Genomic DNA, 26,883 nt, shown 5'->3' with positions numbered 1-26,883 from the left:
AAAGAGTTCTGATAGCTGCAGTTTGCTTGTGTGGTTCTATGACAGTCTGCATTTTAATATGTATGCTTTCAGGTGTCAGTCTTCAGCAGAGTTGCAACATGTGAAGATTTAATTGCATCACACAGCAAAAATTCTCAGTTATGGCCTGTAGTTTTCTCCCTGTAGACCACCACAGAGGATGGCAAATCACTCCAAAAATCAGTTAGCAGTCTTTTGAGATACAGCGTACTACTAAGTATAGTCAAATGAAAAATCTGTGCGATTCATCTGAAGATGATGATTATTCATCTTCTGCATCTAGATGTTAGGATCTCTGGTTCTCATGACAAGATTTGGTGAAGAGCTTTGCCATACTCAAAGCTGAACACTTATGTTTAAAATATTTTCAGAATTAACAGCATAGAATGTTATTTCCTTCACTTCTTGGGAAAAGGCAGTAGCTTTTTGTTTTCAGCTGAGAAATTGCATACTTTTTTTTGGTGTTTGTCTTTGTGATTAATGCTGTATTAGCTTTTGTAGAAATCTTCTGTCTAAAAATATAAACCTCAAAGCAAATTCTTATTCCTGAATGAAGGACAACTCATATAAGTGATAACGATAATCTCAGTAGTGGTAATGTCAGTATAAGTGTAAAGTGAGCAATAAATCATAAGGTAGAGTGCTCTTATTTTTAGAGGGAAAACTTGCACTTTTGTCACTGAGGTTATGTTATGTAAGTTGTTATAATAAGTTAAAGAATTTATGTGTTTTCTTTGACATATGTCATAAATTTTACTGTAAATATCTTCAAATGGTAACATCATCATGTGTTGATGTTAAAAGATTGGTATGCTGGAGCAATAGAAACACTCAAAGCCCTGCTGGGTATTGTAGTGGGAGCTAATGAAAAGTTTATCTGGGGCAATTAGGATGAAATAGTTTCATTATATTCAGGAAGTATGCTGATTGTGCTAAGTTTTATAGTTCTTGGCAGTGTACTCCATGTGGTGATGACCAGTTGCCAGGTTACCTACATAACACAGTTGTTTGTTTATATCCTTAGTTTCCTATTTATAAACCTTGAGTTTAGGCTTCAGAAATGTCATAGAATGGTTAAGGTTGGAAGGGACCTTGAAGATCATCTAGTTCCAATCCCCCTGCTATGGGCAGGGACACCCCTCCTGCTAGCCCAGGTTGTCTGTGAACCTCTCGGTATATAGAATTTCTTGAAACAGGGCTTTAAATCCATTCATCAGTGCTGACAATGAGGTGATCCAGTCCACAGGTCATCACCCTCTGTGGCAGGTGAACACTGCTTACCTAGAAGGAAATTATCTGTGAGATTCTGTCATGAGTGAAGTCGGTGTCAGTCATGTTTGTTCAGTGGCTTGATCTAGGAAATGTCACTCTGGGGATGGGAGAAAGGATATTTAAACCATCTCTGTCCATGATAAAAATGTTAACTCATGACAGCTATGAATGTGTTTGGATTTTTCATGCTCCTCCTCAAATTTGAGGTTATATTACTTAAAATACTCTTTCGATAATTTTATATCATTTGTAGGTGTGTAACCATTTTGAGACCATGAGGAGGATGGTGATGATTATTGCTGTATTCTCAGTGTTTCCCATTTTATGTATCTATATACAGTTTCTATAGTATTCTCACCCTTTTTTGACAGAATTTGGGCATCTTGTAGGTTTTAGTACTGCTGACTTCATACAAAGGGGAAGACACATTTAGGTCGACTACAAATAGTTTCTGTTCTCCAGTGTATTTAATAGAGTTGTTACTGTTTTGTAGCCTTTGCATAACAAATTTAATACTAAAAAGTTGTTCAAATTGTGACAGTTTCTAGTTGTTCAAAGGCTTTTTGTGCTACACAGAAAATACCGAATGTAAAGATGCTCCACAGAGAGCAAAAATTGAAATTACTAAGCCCATTTACAGGTCAGTGTCTCTATCAGTGTTGTCAAGAGACTTTGTAATGCCTAACATGTATGTGTTAGGGTGTCCTTAGTATGCAGGATTTTTGCACCATTTTTTTGATGTATGTTCGTGCTGGAATTTGCTTGTTTGCTAACAATTCCATATGTATGCAAAGAAGAATGTAGGTTACAAGTCACTGAATTTCTGAGTATCAGGCATTTCAAGATATCACAGTTTTTAGTGAAAAAACTAGAAATAGTATCTTTAATATGGTCTACACTGGAGCTGTTTATTTGGAAGGTTGTTTGTTACATAGCACCTTAATGTTGATACACAAGTTTATTATATGTAAATATATATAGATATAGAATTGTAAATATGCACATCTACTTTGTGTATGTGTACATAAACACGCACATTATAGCTAAGTTATCCTGATTTTTCATCTTTTATTTTCTGGCTACACACTCAAAAGTGAGTTCATCTTTCCTCACTTCTATTTTACTTCCGACAGTTTTATTTTGAACGTTTTAAAAATCGTTTCCTCATAGAAATTGCCCCAAAAGGTGGCAGGTTACTTCTAGTCTTACGTGTTGTCACCAATACATTTTAATAGCATACAAATCTGAAACCTGCCTTACTTAGTGTTTCTGAAAGTTCTCCGTAGTTTAATTTTACAAAAAGATTTTATTGGGCATTCTGTGAATAATGCTAAATGTTGAAATAAAAGTGGGCTATTTACTACTGATGTCTTTTATTATAATTCCCTCTTGCATGTGTTTTAATTTACATCCTAATCTTCCTTAAAATTACAGACCATTGAAACTGCATGTTGGTAACTGAAGGTTGACCACTTTTGAACAGAAATGTTTCTCTTGTCATAGATTGTGAGGGGAAAAAAATCCTTAATGGGACTGACCATGAAAGCAAAAACAATTTGAAGCACATCTTTGCTTTTTTAAACCTCATTCTGGTCAGGTAATCTGGAAGTTTTCAGTCTATTGGGAGATCTGGGCAGAAGAGTTTGCTGGTTTGTCATTTCTGATACTTAAAATTTTTGTGGAATTTGGCAGCTCTCAAGGCCTTGTAGCACTCTGTAGCACTGCCAGTGCTGCACCTCTATTAAAATATAAGAAAAAATAAAACCAACTTGCATAAGAGAATTTATTCTAGAGTTGTGTATGTCCCAGCAACCTCGTGCCTCTGACTACAGGTCTGCCCGTAGTCCATTCTAACAATTTTTATTTTTTTTTCCCTGAGACCGTCCAGTTGCATCAGACCTAATGGAGCAGCATTGCTGATTCATTGGCAAACTGTGAAGTGTTTTCATTTGCTGTACTTTCAATAAATAGAAATATTTTCATAAGTAGCTGTATTTAGTCCAGGGTCTTGGAGCGTTTGTTTACTTTCAGATTTTGTACTGATGCAGTTACTAATGTGTGCAGAGGTTAATGTTAAAGCTCTGGCAGGAAGCACAATGGAGGGAGGGGTGTGGTAGGAAAACGTAGTGACCTAGAAGAGACTTAAACTTTGTTATCTAATATTGCATATGCTAGAAAGTACCATATGCCTCAACGTTCCTCACCTTGATTTAGACTAGTATTTACAAGAAAGTCTCTTACACAGCTTATATTTGGAAATTAAATTTCTTGAGATTAAGACATTGAATTTTATGGACTAAAATTTCATTGCTATTGGGAAGAAAGGGCGTGGTGTTTCTGCCCCAAGTAATGTTATCTGGGTGTCTCACTAAAATGAAACCACTTGAGCTGTGTTATTAATATTTTTGCCAGAGCAAACAGTAACTGGAAAAATATTTCCTTTTAAGCCAGCTGAAAGCCTTTTTCTGATGTACAGTTCCTGTAGTCATGCTAAGTGTGAGAATAAGGAACAAGAAAGAAAAGAGTTTAGTAGTAAAGAAACATAATCTGAAGCCAAACTGGCTGGGGAAGGAAGGAAGAATGCCTCAGGCTCAGTCTTGCAAGGTGCTGGGTGCATGAGCTTCTCATTCATCAAAATGTTTATCTCCAATATTGCAAGTAGCTGAGTTGAAATCAGTGTTGTTATTCATCCATTAGTGAAGTGTAGTGAGGCATACTCATCCTCAGTGAAGCGTATGCCTACGTGCTTTTGTGGATTTGAACTCGGCTGTAGGACATAGTTGACTCAAGCTCTTGAAAGTACAGGGTTTCAACATGATTCTTACAGAGAGGAACCCTTGTGCATCGGCTGTTGTTATTTGAACATCAAATGGCATAAAATCAGGTGGGGGAAAAATGTGAGCCAAACCCTTCAGCTGAATTTGAGGGTTAATAAAATATCTTGGAGAATGCTTTTGCTTAAAATTTATTTTGCATATGATGTGGCATGAATGTGTTACCTTTCTGGTGAAACTCTTAATGTGCTAGTAGGTACGTAGATTCACAGTAAGAAATAATTCTTTGCCATAGGAGTTTGCAAACTTGGTGCAAACAAAACCAGATTGCAAAGTGGGCAGGAAATTGTACCCAATAACTGGAAACGTTCTGAGTTCTTACTGCAAGCACAGCAGTTTTCTCCTGGTAATTGGTGCAGAGTGGTTATCCATCAAAGCTGTTAATGTCACTCTAGATTGTTGTATTTGTATGGTAAGCTTTCCATAACTACTGCTATTTTGAGAAGGTGGGAAAGATATCATAAAACATCAAGGCTGATTTTTCAATCACATTGGAATTTCTGAGTAACTGCTGAGTACCCAGCTCCCATAGGTATTCAAGTGCCTTGGCTGGTGTCTGAGTTGGGAGCAACACTGATCTGGATTTATTTTTTTTTTTTGTCTTGAAAGTGGGAAGGTGCTTTTATTTTTGTAAGTTTTTAGACTTAAATTTAAGCCATACTCTATTCATTACAAAATGAGTATGTCCTCTGTTGCAGTCACTTAGAGATAAAGGTAGTATTTCTGCATACTATATAATCTGAGGAAATAAAAGGAGAGGAGAGTAATATTCAAATGGTGTTTTATATGTAGTTGCAAAATATGTTAAGTGTCAAAATAGTGTATGAATGCTAACCAACATATTAGTGTACTTCATGTTTTTAGTCTCTAAAAGTCTTCTAAAAAGTTAACCATCACCTTCTGGTTGTAGCAACTTAAATGTTTCGTAGTTAAAAAGGTTGATAATGCATCATTCAGTGTGACATTATTTGGAAGGGATCCTTGCGATTCTTTCTAAGTTACAATATTTCTCTGTAGGCTGTTGATCAAAATTATGAAACAAAGATTTAATATTATTTGTCGAAATATCATCGCCCCCATTTATAAATTTTTCAGCTTTGGTAGAATACTGAGCTTTCTTTCAGTGATTTCTTGGGAAGTGGGTGGAATGAGGTTGAAAGGAGAACTAAACTTTCCATCATCAAAATCTTTTTTCCAATAACTGTCATTCTCAGAATCAGTAGTGTCTGGTTATACCTGAAATTGTGAAAACATACTCTCTATAGGGGGAGGGGGCAGAAATCTTGACTGATCTCATTTTGGACCCTCTGAGAATGCCGTCTTTGAAGAAGATGTTTTAATATATGTGATAACTGTTGTCAAGAGCTGAGAACTGATTTTTATACTCATTTGTAGTCCTAAGCTATGATCACCCCAGAGTAATTTTGGAATTTAGCCTCTCTGCTGTCAAAGTCAATGAAGCATTGTTTGTCATGGGTATGTTTTACAAAAATATAAATGGAGTGTATTTTATGTTGGTGTAATGTGTGCATGTCCCAGGCTTTGAAGAGTTTTATCAGCTGTGTAAAGTGATAATTCTTTTCTGACTGGGGGGATGATTTTTTTTGGTCTTACATGCCAGTAGTCTCTTGCTCTGTTTTCTGGGTCTTCAGCATATTTTCCAATTTAATTTTTTAAAAAAAATTCTTGCAGCCTATCAAGATCATAAATAGCCATTTATTTAAGGATTTTGAAATATTTGTCTTTGCATGTTCCTTCCCTCCCTTAAATGTACCAGAAGAAACCTGGCTTGATTTTTACTATGAGTGGAGGAAAAAAATACGAATCACATGAGTAACTGTTTTCTGCAGCATCATTCCTCTAATTTCAGATGTACACCATGAAAGCAGCTGCAGTCAGCTGACAGCTTGTGGTTGTGTTCAGATATATGTGGGGAAGGGGTGTGCTGTTTTAAATGCATAATAAAGCCGTTGTTTCGTCACCGGGAAGCAGGGGTGGTAGCAGCGCAGGGGAAAAAAGAGACTGTCGTGTTGCTGTGGTGGAAGAAGGGAAGTCTGGTTGCATAGAGCCAGAGCTCTCTGCAGGCAGCTGTAGGGATGCACCAAGGCAAAATGGCACAAATGTGTTTTGCTTTCTGTAAGGGCAGAGGATAAATGCGAGGAGCAAATAAAAGCTGGAGATGGACACGGTTACAAGGAGGCTGAAGTTATTTTTTACGCTCTACTGCCCTTTACCTCGGTTGGTACCTTCCGGTGAAATCAGTGTAGTTGTATTTTTAGCTTGCTGTGTTCGACATCAATATGACAAGATAATTCTGTCTTTACATCTGTAAGCAGCTTTTACTATGTTTTCCTGTTTTCTGCCAGCTTCAGTTTACGAAGGATGTCACAGCACTGGTAAGAAATGTATAGTAGCCATTTCTCTGGTGGTTTTGTAAGGCATGTTTTTCTTAATGATTTGTGAGAAGCAAGAATATGAAACGGCAAGTTTATGGGAAATGAGCTAGACAGGCTGAGCTGGATCTTCATAATGCTAATCTGTTAATTTGTGATTTGTGTCTGTGTTATTTGGTCATTTTTCTCTCAGCGTGCTTTAATATTTTGCACTTCACTAATGCTCGGTGTAACATTGCAGCGGTGCTGCAAATGCCTCGCCCTCCTCTGTACTTTGCTCTGTATTAATTTTATGGCTGCACTCGGGCTTTTATAACCTGTCTAATGTTAAGACAGGGCACGTTGCTATTCTGGAATTGCGCATGTTATGATTTGGACAGAAAATGCTATGATATGATACCACGCCTAACAGTGTAAAAGCCCCAAGAAATTATTTTAATCTTCTGTTGCATTGGCAGGCTCTACATTGGCTCTTCTATTTCATTATGTTTAATCTGAATGAAGTCGTGCTAAAGTTTTTCAGTCATAGGATATTGTTTAAGTATGCTGTATGCTTCTCACTGATTTATTATTTTGAATGCTCTATTAATTTCACAGTGATAAATGCTGCTTCTCTAAAAGGCTACAGAAATGCATTGAATGTATGTAATACAACGATTTTTTTCTCAAGTGTCAGTCTCTTAAACAGAAAGGTGCAAATAAATGCACTAAAGAAACTGATTTGAGATTTTAGTTTGTGTTTTAGTAGTGTGTGAACAGTAGTGGATATGCATGGATTTTCAAACTGCTTGTACTCTGAAGTTAGATAATAATAATAATTAACATTTTTTTTTCAGTAAGATTTTGTGCTATGTACTAGCTGTCTCCTGTAAAATGTAAGATGACTTATAGGGTGTTGGCTGACAACAAAGATGTTACTGCTTCAATTCATTTTATATTTAGGACCAGTAGCTTTTATGTAGAAGATGTATTAGAAGAGTGTGTGTATGTATATTTGTGTGTACTTTTCATGTGTACTACATTATGTGAACAGAGTTGTTTTATACACAAAGTGAATAGAGAATTTTCTAGTGATAGCTGCATTCATTGTGCAGCATTTTAACCTGTCAATTGCCATGGAATTCTGGTTTCCAGTAATGTAAAGCTTAAACAGGAAGAATGTGTTGAAGCATCATGATAGAAAGCAAAATGAAGAGCGAGAAAAATATGGTGGTTTTGTGCTCATGGATTTTGGAAAACCTGCCTCAGTGCCCTAGCTGCAATTTTTCCTAGAATTGGTCATTAGTTGAAGGTTTTTTTAAATTGTTCAGGGAGGGAGTGTATGAATGATGATGCTCGTTCTGTTTCTGCTAACTAAGGGGGTGGAATGCTATTTTCATCTTTTTAACTAACATTTTTACCTAAAATTGTAGATAGTTTGATACTTGTCTCGCCTTTGGCGAAGCTTGATTGTGCAAATGCCAGATGGTGAACTTTACCATCTCCCTCACTTCTGAACACTCACTTAATCTTCTCTCCACAGGCGTATTCCCAAGATGCCTACCTGAAAGGCAACGAAGCCTACAGTGGTAATGCCCACAACATACCCGAACCACCGCCGATATGTTACCCACGCCTGACATCCACAGCTTCTGTTATGGCACAAGCTGGTGACAAGCTGTCTTCTGACTTCTCGCTGGGGAAGCAGCAAGTCAGTAGACCAGTACGGGCATTGACACAGCCAGAGAGGGCCTACAGAATGGAAATACAAGTGCCTCCATCACCAACAGACATTGCAAAATCAAATACAGCCGTGTGCGTTTGCAATGAAACTGTAAGGACTGTTATTGTGCCTTCTGAGAAGGCTGTAGATTTGCCATCTTGTAGAAATAATCATGCTGGTCCGTCACACAGGACAGAGGAAGTAAGATACAGCTTAAAAGATCAAAGCACTCTAAAAGCACGGACCACGTCGCCATCTTCAGTGTCCACTGCCGTTGTGCTTCCCCAGACTCCTATAACGAGGCCAGTTGATCCAGCTGGAACCCTAAATAAAGCTTCAAATTATGTGGTATGTCCAGAAGGGATCCCAAGCACTAGACCTCCTGCTCAAGCCGCAGACTCGCCCCCAGTCTCTACTAATCACTACAGTTCTCCGGCCTCCCACCAGCACATAGACTGGAAGACCTACAAAACTTACAAAGAGTACCTTGATAACAGGCGTATGCACATGTATGGCTCCCGAACCATACAGGAAAGGTTAGATAGTTTAAGAGCAGCTTCTCAGAATACAACTGACTATAATCAGGTGGTGCCAAATCGCACTGCTGCACAGGTACGGCGCAGGAGCACCTCTCACGACAGAGTTCCGCAGTCTGTTCAGATCCGGCAGAGAAGCGTATCCCAGGAAAGACTCGAAGATCCTGTGTTGATGAAAGAGTGGCCACGAAGTGCTTCACAGGATACTCTGACTTCACCTTCGGTTAACGCTAGAAATCACAGGGCTCGGTCCTGGGATTATCTCAGCAAACAGGGTGAAGTGCTAGAAAATTTCCATTCTGAGAATCTGATTGCAGATGCCAATGGAGATAGGAGGAAGACTTACAAGTGGACAGGGTTTACCGAACAAGATGATCGGCGAGGTATTTATGAGAGGTCTAGACAGCATGCGTTTCACATGTCCCTTCGAGGTCAAAATTTTTCTATGGCTCCCAGTGCTTATATTTCAGACAACAGGAGAACAGGTAGTAGAGCTTCTCTGCCTGGTTCTCACTTTCAGAAAGTTCCATCAGATATAAAAATGTTACAGCCTTCTCGAGACTTGCAAACTCCTGGTGGAGTTTCAAAGCCTCTAACTGTTTCACAAGAGCGATTGTCTCTCACACCAGCCAGAAGTTCTAAAAGTAGCTCTTTGAAGAACTCTGCTCCCTATGCAGCAAAACCATCATTTCCCCTTAACCAGGGCCTGGATGCTATTGCCAGCAAAGACCAAAGAACAGTAAATCACTTGCATCAGAGTGGTCTGTTAAACCAACAGGCAAGAATCCGAGCTGAAGGTGCCCCGGATCACAAAACAGAAACTGGCAAAACCATCCAACCCTCCTCTCTCTCTCCAGCTTCCACCAAACTTGTTCAGCCAAGTGAGAGTTCAACTACCTCTGACAAAGTAGATGGTTCCATCAGGCAAAAGATTCAGGATTTTGAAAGGGAAGATGCCCATGAGCCTGAAATTCTGCAAACAGATATTCAGGAAAATGACAAAGACGCCGTGGTCATGCGGGACAAATCACCTTCTGGCCACCAAACCCCACAGCCTTTGAGGCATCAATCCTACATTCTTGCTGTAAATGACCAAGAGGCAGCCTCGGACACTACCTGTTGGTTACCTAATGATGCTCGGAGAGAAGTCCACATAAAAAGAATAGAGGAAAGGAAAGCATCAGGTTCCAGCCCACCTGGTGACTCCTTGGCTTCTATTCCATTTATTGGTGAGTTAAACTATTCCGGTGTACATTACATGTTTTTCTCTGCTAAAGATGATGGAGAGTACTGTGCCAGCTGACTGACTCCCATTCCTGTAAACCCAGAGGCTGGGGGGCATGGGGGACTCTTTTCTCATCTAGAGTGAAATTAGCTTGGTAAGAGTAAAACTAATCTTCAATGGAGGAAAAAAAAATATTCTGTTTTGTTTGGAGTCCTTGAGGATCAATGCAAAAAGAATCTAGAATGGTTTAATACTTGTTTGGAGTTTTCCTTATCCTCCTGGAGAAGTTCGCATTATGTAACGGCATCTGGTTATCACTGCGTCACTGATGTTGCGTATATGGACAGCTAGTATTTGCACACCTTTCAAAATATTGTTAATTAGTATCAAATATATTCTAGAGAATATGGATGCAAATCCATATAAGGGTGATTTGTGAAAAAAAAGTTTGTCATCTAAGGTAAAAGCTGTCTGATATATGCGAGAGGGAAGAAAGCCTTTTCGATGTAAAGCTTAGCAATGAAATTACAGGAATTTGTAAGTGCTGATGTGGATATGAATTAAAGGGTTTGTGGAAGCAGAATGTGAGAAGGCATGAAGAGTCGCCTGTGGGTTGTGACGCAGACAGGGTTGGAATAACAGGGAGCTTATTGGAAAGGGGACTGAGAGCTTTTGAGATAATTTGGAAGAAAATAGGATTTCATGGAAGAATTTTTAGTAGAAAAAAATAACATAAAATCCAGTTTTGAATATGTGAGGAATTGGAGTCATCTGCTGAAGAGTGGATTGCAGTGACAGAGCATTTCTGTTCTACTCAAGTAGTCAATGCCTGTGTTGTTTTTGCCCCACTGTTGTCGAGTTGGATTTTTCTGTGGTTGTGGCTGGTTTAATCCATTGAAGTCTAGCTGTCAGGGGACTGTTTTCCACAGGGGTTGATTTATTATCTGACTGTGTTCTTGAATTTAGTGTAAGATTTAGAAAATACTAGGTTTTGATTCTCAAACTCACGTCTGTGAAAAACAACTCTTCGTAATACTCTTCAGGTTTTTTACAGATTAGATTAAGGGAGCTAAGGTTACATTGTCTTAGAACAATTGTCTTCTGTTGTGGAGCTTCGGCAGTGATTTTTTTTTTCTCCTAGAATTATCTGTAATATCTGCTACTTGTTTAAAGTGAATAACCAAAAACAGCAAAGAAGCTTTGTATGCATCAAAGAACGGAAGTCATACAAAAGATACAACAATTGTGTTCTTTTGACAGAATTTTAAGACATAATAAAAATGCTTTCTTAGTTAGCATATGGTTTTATATTGGGTTTTCTTTTTTGAATGGGAGTTGTACAGATTTTTGTCGTTATTATTACTGGATGCATCAGTATCCAGAGTAATTTTGGATTCTTCTTTAGACTCTATCGATATTTCTTTCTGTAAGGGTCAGTAGAAGTTTGTAAAGTATGTGATTGGCCTTTGTGCATATTTTCTTAATACCATGCCTAAAATTAGCTTTGGACACTTGATTGAAGTTATGTGCGGTATTTGTACTCACTTGGGTGTCCTTGCTGGGAGTTGTCTAATCCCCTACTATTTAAATGTTGTGTAAAAGTATCTTCTGCCTTAATTCTGGCAAACATTTGCCGTGAAATCTTACGTAATGTGGCTTGCTTTCAAATTGTACAGAAATCTGATGGCTAAAGTTCAAAGAAGCCTTAAACATGGGAAGTGTGGTATGTTCTGGTAGCAGCTGAGCAGTTCAGAAGAAACAGAGTTGTAGTTCTCCTTTACAGCCTCTTGGCACAACACCACAGGGGGGATTGTGTGGGTTCTTACAAGCTCTTTAGTTGCTTGGAGTGAAATCTCCCAAATATTCCAGAAATACTAGAAAGTGGTTCTGCTGGGGCATTGGCACAGTCTGAGCCAACGTGGTACTGGTGGCTATCTTCCTCCTAGCAAGAAAAATCTTGTGCTAGTACAGGTGCTATGGAAATCTTCCACCACAGCTTCAGCACCTTCAAGATGAAATAACCTGAATAGGAAGAGCATCAGATGCCGTTAAAAGTGGGCATCTTCCAAAACTAGAATTAATATGTGTTATTCTAATTTTGTTTGTTACGCTATCATTATGCGTAATTACATCTTCACTTGTTAAAAGCTGGACTTAATCAGGCAAATAAATCCCTGTGTCTACTTTGAAACTTGGTTAAAGGCTGTTTAACTCTTCTGAAGGAAAAGTCACTTTTTCTGTTTGGTGTTTTGGTTTGGGCTGTTTTGTGTTTGGTTTTTTTTCTTCTGTGTGATGATTGAGTAGGATGTTACTTTGAACAAAGGTGTACCTTGGTGTTGACAACCTTATGCTTCCCTTATGTTTACATCAAAATAACTGGGTTTTGTAGTATTAGGTTTTATTAAGGTATGGTTCATTTAATAAATGCACTCATGTAAGTTACTTGTATGGTAGCTCTTTGGAGCAGTGTAAAAATGGAAATTTTGGGGAAATAAGTATCTTCCAAGATTAGATATTGTTGCCATTTTAAGTACTTCATGATATGTTTATTTTTTATTGTTTTCTGCTCATTAAAAGTAGTAGATATGACCAGATCATATATTGGTAGAAATTCTCCCAGGAACAGTTGGCTTCTGCAGCAGTATTTTGTGCCTAACCTGCTCTTGAGTATAGCCCAACGTTGGGATGATTTTACCCGTTGTGAGTAGCATGGTGCTCTGCACCACAGACAGAAATCCAGGCAGATTCCACTGATCTCCCTTACAGGGATTATGGTGGTTTGCTGAAGAACTGCCTTTTGACACTTGTCCTTTTAGAAAAAATCTGTTCTGAAGCAGGGAGATTCAGTTTTGATTTGCACTTGCTAGTAGAAATAAGAGATCTATTCAGAGCAAACCTGGTAGGTAGATGTAATATCTTTTATAGGAGAAACTGATTTATTTTGGGGAAAAAAATAGGAAAGATATTGTGCGCTCAAACTCTTCTTCAGGTGAACAGATGTTCTTGGAGGATTTCTGGTTTCACAGAAAAACGTACCCTGGTACTGCCGGCTTCAGTACTTGGCATGTGCTACTAAATGGAGGGTATTGTGGTTAGCTTGGAAAGCTGCTGTTTCTATTTCACATCTAAGAAAGACTCTCTTCTTGAGAATATTCTCTATTGTTTCAAACTATGCCAGTTAGTTTAATGAATGGCTATTCCTTTTTGCCAGAAGCAGTCTCACCTGTTCTCTAGACTAGTGAAAATACCATTACCTCTGTCAGTGACTGTATTAGTAATTGTGGTGTTTAATGTTTGTTTTTTCAGACTTGTAATTTGCACATAATCTCTGTTAGAGAACGGCAAATTATACAGTTTCTGACCTACTGTGTAATTTTGGATATGTTAACCTGCACTGGAATGGAAATTAGGGTGCTACTTAACATTTTTTTTGTAAGAAAAGGTTGATTCAGAATATAGTTATTTTCCCACAGGTCTCAGATACGCACACTAGACGTGTATGTCTGAGATTTGCAGCTAGCTTTAAACTGGTTTTTTCAATCTTACACCATTTTTTGTAGAATAGAAAGCAATTTAAAAAAAGGGTAATCCAACTCTCAGATTGAGTTGAGTGGAATGGAGAAACTGCTTCAAGGCTTTAACGTGATTGTAATGTCTGTTTACCAGTGCAGTTTAGGGCTTTGGCCATTACTACTGGGTGAATGTTCTTTCCAACTTTGAAGTAGGTTGTCACATGAAAATTAATTTTAAATGGTTATATTTTAAAATACTAAGCCTGAGTAAACATTGTCTTGACGTTTTAATAATTTTTTTTTTCAAATCAAACAAGCTTATCCTATTTCAGAGCTTTTCTTTTTGGCATGATAGCATCAGATAAGTATGAAGATTTTTCCTCAGGTGTGTGATCTGATTTTTGAAAATATCTAGTACATCCTTACCCTAGAAAAATTTCAGGTCGCATCACTATCGATTTATGAGAAACAGGGAGAAAATTAACCAGATAAAAATATTTGACCAGACTTTGATAACACCAGAGGGTTGTAAAAATTGAGTGTCCACTCTCCGTTTGGAAATGGATACCTGAGGAAAGGTGTAAGAACAGGACAAGGATATATGATACTTAATGTTGGTACTTCTGTTTTCTACCCATTTGCACTTAACAACATTCCTGAGCCAAATGTGGTTTTAAGTGCTCCATAAATTTCTCTGTTCTCTTTTGTACTAGACTAAAATTTTGGTATCCAGTACCCTGTATTGATTTAAAGATTTTGCCAAGAGTTTCATAGCTTTTACTACGTGGTCTTTATTCCCTTTTTGTGTCTGTGGCTTTTTAAAGCCTATCTCCTGCTGGCTGAATTTCGAATGCAAATGTTGTAAGGGTGACCAGCAGACTGCTAATCGTGGTTCACTGTTTAGAAGTCGCTCGGGGTTTACCTCTCTTGCTTCTGCCCGTAGCACAGCAGCAGCTATAGTGATTTCTGTGCTAGTAATCGGGCAGACTCTGCTTCTTGCCTTGCTTTAAGAGCTGATTTTCATGCTAGTTTTCAAGTATAAATTATTTATATTTTTTTTTACTGTGTTCCAGGATTTGTTTTTCTACAAACCTCTGTCATAATAAAAATATTTGGGTATTTGTTGGTTAACAGATAGCATAAATTTAGCTGGCTTCTAGTGAATTCTGCTCAACCTTCCTTTTAATTTTTTTTTGTTATTATTACTGAATTCTTTTTCTTTTTTTAAACAAAAAAAGTAAATTAACTAAGGAATTAGGAAGTGAAAATATTGTACATGCAATGGTAATCTTCTCTAATGCTGGAAGTACAGGTGTGTAATATTGACCTTATCAGTACTTACCTTTAAGTCATAGCTATAACTCCAAGTACTTTTTTTTTGACAGCGTAATGAGTTTACTGCCTTTTTTTTTAGTGAAATACGTGCCATACCTTTCCTCTCCTCCCTTTACATCTTTACACTTCCACTTCACAGGCTGCTTAGGCTCTGGTAGGGGAGGTGGCAGTGAGAATACACACATACTGAGTGCAGTTATATTCTTGAAACAAGAAAATAAATTGATACACTTGAACAACACACTGTAAAAAGTATTACAATGATAAGAACCGGAAAAGGTTAGGGCGATCAACCAGAAATATTCTTAGAGGCAATGAAGAAATAACTGAAGAATGTACTCATGTTTTCTTCTTGTGAGAAGAGATAGACATCAGGCAGAGAGAAATTCAAAACCTTGAACTTGTGCAGCAGAGATCGTGGCTTGTCAGCCCAAAACACGTGGATACCTTAAGGGTAAATGGTGGCTGAATACAAATGTTTGATGTGGCGTGTTTTAAGGAAACTTTAATTTTAGCAAAAACGATTAGCAGTCAAGATAAATACGAAAACCTTAAGCCTTTTTTTTCACTACAATTTACTGCCTAGGTATTCCAGATTATGAAAATACAAATGGTAGCTGCAGTAGAATTAGAGCTGACAGATGTTCATTTTCGAAGGACCATTGCTTCCATTATTTTAGTGATAGCATTGGCACAGCCTTTAACGTGCCATCAGTGTTTCTGAGATAAGCATCAGTCTTCTTCCAGTTTTTTTGTTGGTTTTTTTTTCCCCCCAGGGTTTTACAGTGTGGCCTGCCAAATAGCTTTTGCTCAAGGCTGAAAATCTCAGTGGTTCTTACCCAAAGAATATTCTGTGGTTCTTATCCGAAGATATTCTGAAATATAGCAGCCAAAACACAAAATTACAAATTAGCCTTTTAAATGCCGCTAAAATCCTTTTTTAATTAAAACTTAAAATTTGAAGTCAATAGTTTGTAATGTCTAGAAGAGTTTTAATTGAGTAGAAGCATCAAATTTGTTTAGTAATGGATGATATTTTCAAAGCCTAAATCATCTGTAGTATATCGTTATAACTTAAATAATAATTACAGGTAATAAAGGAATGCTATCAGGGTCATTAGCAAAAAAAAATATTGTATATTGAGAATTGTACTTTTTATGTGGATAATACTGTGAACAGAAACCTTTAGAATTGGTATGTGTTTCTTTGTATTGAGAGATAGTTATACATTTGTTTAGCATTGAAATAAGCACCAGACCATCATAGATAAGGTTTTCAGAATAGTCACGCATGGAAAAATAACCTCAGGAAGCCTTTTTCTATTTGTGTGAAACTCGGTCAGTATAATAAACATATTATTTACATGAGTGCATTAGCAGAGGACTGAGTTTGATGATTCAGGAGGCTCGTTCCAGTCCTGTGTTTTTGTGGCTTGCAGAAATGAGTGTGCTCAGCATGCAGTCATGTTTCCACTATAATCTTTTGGCTATGTGAGGATAATTATATGAAGTAGATATATGAGTATGTTCTGTGTAAAGATAATCGGTGCTGTCAGTGCTGGAAGTACTTAAAAACTAACAAACAAAAAGAAACTTTTAAAAGATTCTGTTTTGATGAATTCAGGCAATAGTGTATCTTGTTTCCAAATCATGCGGTTTAGACTTGGATGCCTTTATTGGAGCTTTTCCCCCTTGCAGATTGTACTATAAGATGCAGCAGTTTCAGTGTCTGTTAACAACAAGTCGCTGCTGTGGGGTATTTGTTAGTCGTTTTTACTGTCTTGTATGATAGCAGGTTTAGTTCAATACAGTTTATTTTTTATTTGAACCATGTTATTTCTGGCCTTCTTACTACGCAGGTGAAATTGTTTACGTGCTCTTTTTAGGAAAGCAATCTATATTAGTATGTCTGTGTTTACTTTAAATTCAACTTCTCTGGAAGTTTATTGGAGTTGGGGAGCCTCTGAGAGACACCTTTTTTTTGAACTTCCTTGCCTGTGTGTGGATGAAGATGCTCTTCCTACCTCTAGGACCCTGTCTGCCCTCTCTTCTTTCTTCTTGCACTCTTCTCACCGGTGCCTCTTCCTCGTGGCCTCTGTCTCCCTGCTCTTCTCTCCCTTGCTCCGCTTGTCCCCGGCAGCCTTTGCTGACCCCTCGTGTCCTGCTGCAGAGGAGAAGGTCCACGTGGCCGTACCAAGGGAAGTGCTGCCCACAGCAAGCTGGGACAAACCTAAACTGAGAGGCACAGAGGAGGTATTAGGCATATGGCAAGATTTTAAAGCTTTCACATACGGTATTTAAGAAGAATACTTCACAGGAAGGTGGTGGGGCATGTGTGACGGTGCAAAGCTTGTCACGGTGTTGTGTGCTGTGGAAGGCTTGGATAGGCCGAAGGTCCAACATACACGGGTTGTTCATGAAGGGCTGGAAGTGAGGGGTTGCCTCTAAAGCCAGTCTTACGGCAGGGTCTGTTCACGTCACCAGCATGTCCTGTCTGTCCTTCGGTAAAGAAAAGATTATTTCTTTTTATTCTTTTAGCGAGTGCTTGATAGGTCTATCCCTTCTTTTTCGAATGAATTCGCCACGAAAGATTAATTCTTAAATTATACCCCAAAAGCCATAACATGTTGAGAGAGTTATTGAAGAATTATTAGGATTATTGAAGAAACAGAGAGCTAGTGGTTAAAATGCTCACTGTGATGGCTGTCTGGTAGATGCCATCCCAGTATACGGGAACTTTCACATTTGCACCTCTGTTAAATGAAGATAATGGGTTTTATGACTCTTAGCACTTTGCATTGAAGACAGAAAGCAGGGTAACCTCTCTGTAGCCTTCAGCTGAAGACTGAGCTTTTTACAGAGCACAGTCACTGTTAAAATTCCACAAAATGTGTGAGTAACCAAAATTACATTAAGTACTACAGGGGCATCTTTAAACACATACCTAAGCCAAGAATTGGATATGATTTTCAGAAAGCAAATAACATTAAAGTACTATTATCCTCTTCAATGTGTGTAGCTTTGGAAATTTCATGTTGAGTGATTTTTGTGTCTGGGGTTGCACACCATCTCAGCATTCTTCACGTGAAAAGCAGTTTAAAGTTGTTTTAAATGTGTGTTACTGCACAGCTATTACGTTTTTATGATTTGAATATATAAATCAGATAATAAATAGACTTTGATAATTCTTGTTGAATTAAGGTTTGTAGTCACATATTCACATTGTCAGTCTAAATTTAAATACCTAAGTAGTGTGTTAAATGATAATATGGTCTGCAATACACTTACTAAATAATATGACTCCTTCTTACAGTCTTTTGAGATGTTGAGATACGGCTTTCAATTCTACTGTGTCCGAAGGAGAATAAATTTGAAAAATTACTTCAGCCTTGGGAAGCTGCTTTTATTTTAAAGGCACTGTCCGTTGCCAGTGAAGAAATATTCAGCAATCTGAATCTAGAGGAGGTGGTGGAAGAAATCACCTTTCTCTGTTAATGATAGCCCAAGCATCCCTAATGGTTAGGCTCTCTGGACTATAGTTAGTCTTCGAATTTGCTTTCCATGTCTATATGTTGTTAATTCAGTTAACTATATAATTTCCTTGAACACCCCCTGAAAAGAAAACAAACCAAAACACAAGAAAAAAACCACAACAAACCTGAACTAAACCAAACAAAACCAAGCAAACAAAACCCCCAATCATAACCAACTTGGATAAAGAGGGAAGTAACTCTTAAGACGGCTCCAGTGCAGGTCAACCCATGCATGTCCATCTGAGCCAGTGAAATGCATCTGAAGGTGCTGTGAGAGTCAGTTGATGTCACTGCAGAGATACTGTCATCTTTGAAGGATCATAAAGATGGGAGCAGTCCCTGTGAACTGGGAAAAAGCAAATTGTGCACCCATCTTAAAAACGGGTGAGCAGGACAGTCCAGGAAAGGCAGTCGGTTAGCCTTATTTCAGTCCTGAGAAAAATCATGGAGTTGGGCATCTAGAAGCTTATTTCTGGGCCCATGAAGAAGGTGAGTTGGAATAGCTCGCATGGATTTACCAAGGGTAGATAGTGCTTGAACGATGTGATTGCCTTTTATGATGAGATGATTAGATCTCTGATGGAGAGGAGAACACAAGTGGGTCACCAGCCTTGACTTTAGCAAGGCTTTTGACCTTTTCTGCGGAACCGTTGTTGTGCTATAGTCCAGATGAGTGTACGTGTTGATGCATAGGAAAACTGGATTGTTGGGTATAAAGAGTAGTGCCAAAGAGTTCATATTCTACCTGGAGGCTGGTTACAAGTAGCGTTTGTCAAGGTCTGTCTTAATATCTCTGATTCGTTTAAATTATATTTGAAGTTTTCAAAATGTGCTTCCTTTTGTGTGCAGTGTTCAGTTTACTTTCAGACATTCATATGTAATCCTCAAGGACTGTTCCAAGATATTCAGATATAAACAAAGGTATTAAATATTATATTAATTATGATAAAATTGAATTGTGGCAGCATAGTAGAGTATGATACGGATCTGAGCTTTTTCAGTAACGTTCATAGATGCTCCCACTTTTTATAGGTCCCTCATCTCCAACTGCACTGCAATACGAATGCACTTTGAGAAATGAATTTCTCTCTGCTTTAGCTAGCAAATCAGTTAACGCAAGTTAGCTGGGCTTGGAGTTGTGTTGCCTATTTGCAAGTTTTCGGAGTCTTGCCACCTATAAATGTGGGTTTTGTACTGAAAGGTTCGAACGGAGCTGACGAAGCAACATCGTCCCCTTTGCCAGAGATGTTCTGTCATCGTGCTGGCTCGTTTTGCAATGGCTGGTTTCTCGGGTTGCTTCATAGGCAATAACGCAGAACAAATTGTATTTGTACCCTTTTCTCCAATGGAAAGTAAAACTTTGAACAGTCTTGGAGTCTTTGACCTTTTTGTTTCAAGTATTTCAAGGGACACTGGTAGTCCACAAGAGAACAAACTAGAAGAGAAGTATTTCGTGTGGCTTCTCTAGTTTGTTCTGTATGCTTCAACGTGTTTTGGATGCAATTTTTCTCATTGAGCCAAACGCATCCTTTCGCATGCCGCATGAGGGGTTTTGGGTGCAAATACATTGATTAATCCAGGAAACTGGAAAGCTAGACAAATAATTGCAAGAACTAAAAGGAAAAGTCAGAATTCAAGGGATATATGTAGTTGTTTGAGTTTTGTTTCTTATTGAACAGCAGCAGTACAGCTTGCCAGTGCATTAAATTAGTAGGCAGTAACTCATATGGTGTAGGTCATGGTTTGCTCTATAATCACTTTATATTATGTAAAAGCTTACCATTAGCTGGCCTTCAACCTCTTCAAGTATTGAACAGTTATTTGCCTCCTGTACTGTGTCATTTGCAATTTCTTTAAAGTTTATCTATTTCTAAAACCGCTCCTACACTAAAACCACTTCTACACCTGGGGAGTAGATTGGTTGTAAAATAGTAATTTGAATAATCATTGTTGCTTTCAAGAAATTGGAAACCGTTTTCCTCCGCTGAATTCTTGGATTTAAGTGTTGCGGGAAATTGTATAGTGTTGCCTGACACTTTCGTATTCACAGCTTGCATGGGTTTATTTCAAGTGGTAGTGTTTCTGTAACTTTTAGGAGTAGAGACTGTGACATCTTGAGATAAGTCTGTAACAGAAATAGCGAAAAGCTGAGCACTTCCACTTTACGTGCTATAAATTAATTCATTGTACAGCAAGAGGTTTTATTTCTCGTTCAATGTGTTTTTGGGGTCTTTTTGGGTAAGAGAAAAAAGGCAGTAGGACAGTGAGCTGGTGTAATTTTGAAATGGAAGTGTAACTACAGTTCTTCCTATCTCTTATCTGCCACAGAGAAGAGGTCTATAAATGCTTCCGATATATCACTGTGGCTGCAAGTTAAACTTGCTGTAAATTGTAGAATTGCAAGTTTACAGTGAATTCTTTCGTTTTCCATTTTTATTAAAGTTCCCAGCTTGCAGCTAGTTTTTTTGAGGGTCTGCCTTTTCTTGGTCTAGAACTTTAAAAATTATTATATTTTTCCAGATAATTTAGAGAGCCTTTACTGCTAAACTTCCCCGTACTTTAATTTATTGCCTTGGTTTCAATTTGCATTGCCAAATTTTGATGCTACAAGTGCTGCCTTAAGAGAACTGTTAGTGACTGTTGGAAAAGCACAACACAGCACACGCAGTTGTGTTCACACAAAGCAAAGAATAAACCTCTGTCTGTGAGTGTTCATTGATTTCAATAGGCTTTTCAGTGGCTCTGCATATTACAATTCTTAGCACCTAGAATACATTAATATTCATTACGGCTGTACAGTTCAGACCCCGCTCGTGACTTTTTTTTTTCCTTCTTCTTTTATCCCCAATCCCCTTTTCTACTGGCGCATGAAGTAGAATTGCTTTTCCTAGTGCTAGTAATGTGCTCTAGATGATTTTACAGCTCTTTTCTCAGAATGAATGAAAGTGCATCTTTTTGGCTTCTTCCATCTTGTAAGAAACATGTTAAATATTAGAAATACTTAAAGGTTTCTGGAATCGTTCATGATGACCCTTGTGGCTGTTGAGACCGTGAGGTGCTGGGCATGTACGGCATGCAATCGTTTGTATGAACAATTAGTGGAAGAGCTAATTGGTATGTAGTAATGTCATCTTTTTAAAATACTTGCTTTATTTGAATGTGTGGATGATGGTGGGGAGAATTGGCTCTCTAGATGCTGGATATCTGTTTAAAATGGTTTTTTTTGTGTGCTTGTAACTTGGCTTTATTTTGAACACTCACTTAAATCAAATGGTTTTTGGTAGTCTGCCTATATTTTATTGTAGGAAATTGTAGTTATCTGTGTCTTGAGTTTAGACTTTCTGATGTACTAAGTATGTTTTTCCCTTACACATCTGAACAAAAATAGTCTACTTGGAAATAATATTTAGCAAGTAATTCATATTTCATTCACTCACAGCAAAATCTATAATGGAAAATTATGTTCTAATGTGCAGTTAACATCTCCACAAAGTGAAACAGGCTTCTCTTTCTTTAAAAAAAAATACACACAGAACATTTGACAGTGTGAATTAATTGGACCCTTATGTTTGTTTGAAAGACTTTGTGTTTAAGATACCTGATATCCCAGTAATGAGAAGCTGACAGCTATTGAGTTTGAGCATTTGATTAATGCGTTGAATAAGCTAATATATGACATATTACCTTTGTAGACGAACCGACTAGTCCTAGTATTGACCATGATATCCCACACATTCCCTCTTTATTTCTGCATCTGCTTGTCAAACACCAGCTGTAGCAACTGTTCCTCCCAGTCCTGGATCTCCAGTTCCTTTAATTCGGCGACAGCTTTCACATGATCACGGTGAGTGTTGATTTCTTTTTTATTTTTTTCCCCTCGTGCAGCTTTTTCACTCCTCCCGTTCTCCAGAATGTAAAAGGAAAATTCTAAACTCTTCGTTGCTTGAAATAAATAGTAAAAATGTGATTCAGGTCCCTCCAAAGAAAATTTCTGTTTGTTTGTAGAATCCATCCGGCCTAGTGTCCTGGATAGCCAGCCTGCCACAAAAACTGAGAGATCAAAGTCATACGATGAGGGACTGGATGACTACAGAGAAGAGGGAAAACCGTGAGTTCATTAAAAGTATCTGTTAATTTGGAATCTGTTTTTCAAAGTGTATAAAATCTCATTTTTGTCATTTGTTTCTCTCCCAACAGATCCATTAAGCATGTATCGAGTTTAAAAGGGATTAAGGTAGGTAACTACATGTATGACAACTCTTCAGAATTACGCATACTTCTGTGGCAAGTTGTATGAGTTCTACAACTCCATTACACAAAGTGATGTGTTGAACACAGACATGAAGTTTTTTGGAATTGCTGCTCATCAAATTCTTCATGCTGTATGCATCATATAAGTAAACATGGTCTCTTTTTTTTTTCCTAGGCTTACCACATGGTACTTGATTTCCATTTTCCTCAGCCTCTGTAAACAAAGCCTGTCTATGGCATGCTTTTACAAAAACTTACTAATGAGAGTCTCAGACTCCTGCAGTTTCTTAAAGTATTCTTGGGATATGTTATGTCACTACTTTTGTATTAAACTGGAGAAATGGTATTTTTCCAGGAGGATATTCCTAGGGGCATTTTTAAAGTGAGGAACACCTTGAATGTAGGGACTGTAAAGACATGTGTTTAGAAGTACACGCTGGGCTTCTTTCTGTGATATTTTCTCTAGGTCCCAGATAGCCAGAAATCTTCAGAAGACTCTGGATCCCGAAAGGATTCTTCTTCGGAGGTCTTTGGTGATGCCTCCAAGGAAGGATGGCTCCATTTTCGTCAGCTTGTTACAGACAAAGGAAAGGTACTTCACCTAGCACAAGTATGAGGCTGGTGAAAAACTAAGATAAGAAACCGGAAGCTTTCCTGTTCCCTTTTGTTTTAAATTAAATTTTTGGGACACAGGCATCAATAAGACTGACAAGAATTTAGACCTGTTAGAACATTAGCTTTAGTGAATTCCACAGCTTCTTTTACAGGCTACTTTCTAAACTGTCTTCATTTTACATTTCAAAGCATCTCTGAAGTGAACTTGTTTCTGTTGACTAAATTTAAGCACTAAGAATCAATCCCTTGATAATTGTTGTTTGTGATCTTTTTTCCCCCTCTTTGCTAATAATGAAAAAAGCTGTAATTTTCACAAACATTGTGGGAGGAGAGTTCAAAATAACTTGCTGCACAAGTATAGGCTAACACTTCAGGAAAACTGAAAGTCAGGAATTGCAGTGGTGTGTTAATGTGAGTGACTCGAAGTTTGAAAGACATGGACAAGAGTCCAGTAAATATTTTTTTACTATGTCTTTATTAATACCTCTGTGAAATTCTAGTCACATCCTGCTTATTGCTGCTGTCCTGTGTGAACACACGCTTAATGAGTGATGAGGGAGTGCAAGCTATTGAGCAACTCTTCTAATGGAGAGCAGTTAATGAATCCCACTTTTTTGAAGTCCTTCCATGGGTCATTCTTAAGAATGATATAGAGAGGTGGTTAGTCTTTCTTTTTAAAAATTCTGGAGGTAGTTTTTTGTCATTGAGAAAGATTCATTGCAACAACTTAAGCAAACTAACCTATTGGTTGACATTTTTCAGCGAGTTGGTGGGAGCATTCGGCCATGGAAACAATTGTATGTTGTTCTTCGAGGTCATTCACTTTATTTATACAAGGATAAAAAGGAACAAGTGACCCTGTCTGAAGAAGAGCAACCTATAAGCATCAATGCTTGTTTGATAGACATCTCATACTGTGAAACCAAGAGGAAGAATGTATTTAGACTCACCACATCCGACTGCGAGTATCTGTTTCAAGCTGAGGACAGAGATAATATGTTAGCATGGATTAAAGCAATACAGGACAACAGCAACTTAAATGATGAGGTAATTGTATGATATATAATGTAGAAGCCATACTTCTTGTCTTTTAATTAAAAATTGATCATATGTTCTTGTGATTAATACTTGAACAAAATAAATCATTTACAATTAAGCAGTGGACGAAAATGTGTACAGGAACGTAGAAGAAAATGAGGTGAAGGGCAATGTAACTGAGTAAATAAATGGAGTTAAAAAAGACCTGACATAATCAGAGAATAGATTTTTTTAAATAAGTGAATTAATATCATTGACCAAAGCTACACTTTTTATTAAACTGAACTGTCAAAAATCTCTGATCTTTTTTTAAAAGATAATTGCAAGCTTAGAACCAGTGTGTTCTCAGTCTTGGGAAGTGGTATGTGCAGTGGTACAATGCGATGAGTTTCGGTAGTTAAAAAGGATCCCTGTTTCTCTGATGAAATGTTGAAATTTCTGTGAATTAAATATTAAAGCTAATTGCAAAAGGCAAACATATGGTATTGTACATAACATATCAATATCTGTCCTGATATTGTTCTCAGTGCATTTTCATTTCAGCAGTGACGGAGGCATATTTTCATGCCTGAGGACATGCTCATCTGCTCAGCTTTGAAATAATTGTCCAAAGGAAAATGGATTAATAAACATTATTAGAGAGAAGGATAAGAGCACATGGAAATTTATGTCTGTTTCAGCTGTAGGTGTAGTAGTAACAAGTTGCATACGTACTGTGTGCACATAGGATTTTTCAGAGTGGTAGCATGACGTGTTTTCTATTTAAAGTAACTTTCAGTTTAGCAGGATTTAGTCAGATTTTTTTTTTTTTGAAAAAAAAAGTCTAAGCAGAATTTAATTTGTAATTACTTGCTTTCGTTCTCATGGTTTTTGGATGTTCTGTCCTTACTGTTGTCAAGGTCTGCCTGTTACATATATTTATTTATTTATTATGTTGACTGTATCGAAATGTTGATTTTTCTTATGTGATCCGTTGACAGGAATAGTTAATCACATTCTGAAAGCAAAAAAAACATTATCATGACTTTTTATAAGATTATAAAGTAGATCTCAATTCCTTTTGTAGGATACTGGTGTCACTAGCAGAGATCTAATTAGTCGAAGGATTAAAGAATACAGTACAATGATGAGGTAGGTGAATTATGTGCTGCCAGTAATTTTTGTGAACTTCTTACATAGCTTCTTTTTACTGAAGTAATATCTCTTGTTTCAGTTCTTCAAGCAGCAAAACAGAACCATCTCCCAAAACGCCTCGCCAGAGTCTGAGTATCAGACAGACTCTGCTGGGAGCCAAAGCGGAACAGAGGACCCAGAGTCCGCATTCTCCTAAGGATGAGTCTGAAAGGAAGCTTCTCACTAAAGGTCTGTATGTTCTGGATATTTCTTTAGTTCCTTGTAGCTCCAGCATAAGGACATCAAGCTGCCCTTCGCAGGTTTTTCGGACTCCAGAATGTACAGATGCAAACCAAATATTAACTAGGTTGAGTTTTCTTAAGCTACAGCTGTAATCACTCATTTCTTATGACTCCTTCATCTAGATGTTAGATATATTTCGGGTCTTCTCAGATCCCTGAAGCTTTTTATTCCAGTCCCTGCTCAGGAGGCCTTTTAACATTTATGCCTACACATCCATGTAGTGTTACAGTAGTAAAATACATGGGTTATGCTTCTTGTGACCAAACTTCTGCAAACCTTTGGAAATAATTTTGTGTGTAACTCATACTTTTGTCTCCAGCTGAATTGGAAGTGACAAGGTAAATTCATATTTTAAATGTGGTGTTAAGAACTCAAAATTTTCCACTGAAGTGTTTTAGAAGTAGAGAAGAACATATTTTTTGTCTTGATCTTTAAAATACAGCAGTGAAACAGTTTGGTTTTTTTTCCAGAACAAAACTAATGCCTGCTGAGTTCTAAAATAGTCCAATGAACTGGCACTGCGAACTGAAATCAGTGACTGAACTCCATTGAATAATGTCACAAACTTTTTAAATTTTTTTCCGAAGAATGTGTAAATTTGTGGCATTTCTGATCACACTGTTGTTGCAAGGATGTTGCATACAAATGCAGCCAGCTGGCTGAGCAATCACTTTCAGTAAACCACTTTTGAACAGTTCAATCTTGAATTTAAGCCGTGAGTGAATTCTGGTTTGCGTTACCGACATATGTCCCTATGCTCCTGCTATGCTACAGATTATGTAACTAAATTACAGATGTTAAGTAAATGTCAAATCATTTGAAGGTGTATTTCCAGAAATACTTGAATAAGGAGGAAGTATTGCTATATAAAGCGTCTTGCGGTACAGGATAAATGGAAAATGTAATTTGCGCTGTGAATTGTATAGGAAAGGTAAACAGAGCAGTTGAACTGAATCTGATTTTTGGATAGGTAATACTTTTAACTGTTTGATTCCTGTTTGGAATGATTTAGGAGTGAATAAATCTGGTAATTTTTTAAAAGAGTGAATAGTTCTGCACGAGCGTGAGTGAGCATGGCTGTGTAGTTAGGTATTTTGTGAAGCACTGTGATTGAGTAGAGATTTAATCTTGCTCTAGTAAATGTAGATTTTAACTTTTTTAAAGTATAATTTATGTACCTTTAGTGTTAGAATTATGAAATTC

General features: G+C 37.6%; 1 protein-coding gene across 1 annotated transcript in view; it reads left to right on the top strand.

Moving 5' to 3' along the window:
- LOC104276913 (rho GTPase-activating protein 21-like) overlaps window positions 1-26,883 on the top strand; it is a 67,652-nt gene that overhangs the window by 29,064 nt on the left and 11,705 nt on the right. Inside the window, 9 exon segments of the mRNA XM_009873385.1 lie at window positions 8,040-9,984; window positions 22,053-22,100; window positions 22,103-22,204; window positions 22,366-22,468; window positions 22,558-22,594; window positions 23,078-23,203; window positions 23,989-24,273; window positions 25,331-25,395; window positions 25,478-25,626. Coding sequence (XP_009871687.1) covers window positions 8,040-9,984; window positions 22,053-22,100; window positions 22,103-22,204; window positions 22,366-22,468; window positions 22,558-22,594; window positions 23,078-23,203; window positions 23,989-24,273; window positions 25,331-25,395; window positions 25,478-25,626 — 2,860 coding nt within the window.

This window comes from Apaloderma vittatum, unplaced genomic scaffold (assembly GCF_000703405.1).
Source record: "Apaloderma vittatum isolate BGI_N311 unplaced genomic scaffold, ASM70340v1 scaffold8867, whole genome shotgun sequence".
Lineage (NCBI taxonomy): Eukaryota > Metazoa > Chordata > Aves > Trogoniformes > Trogonidae > Apaloderma > Apaloderma vittatum.
The sequence above is the reverse complement of the archived record's forward strand: the minus strand, read 5'-3'. Positions and strand labels throughout refer to the sequence as shown.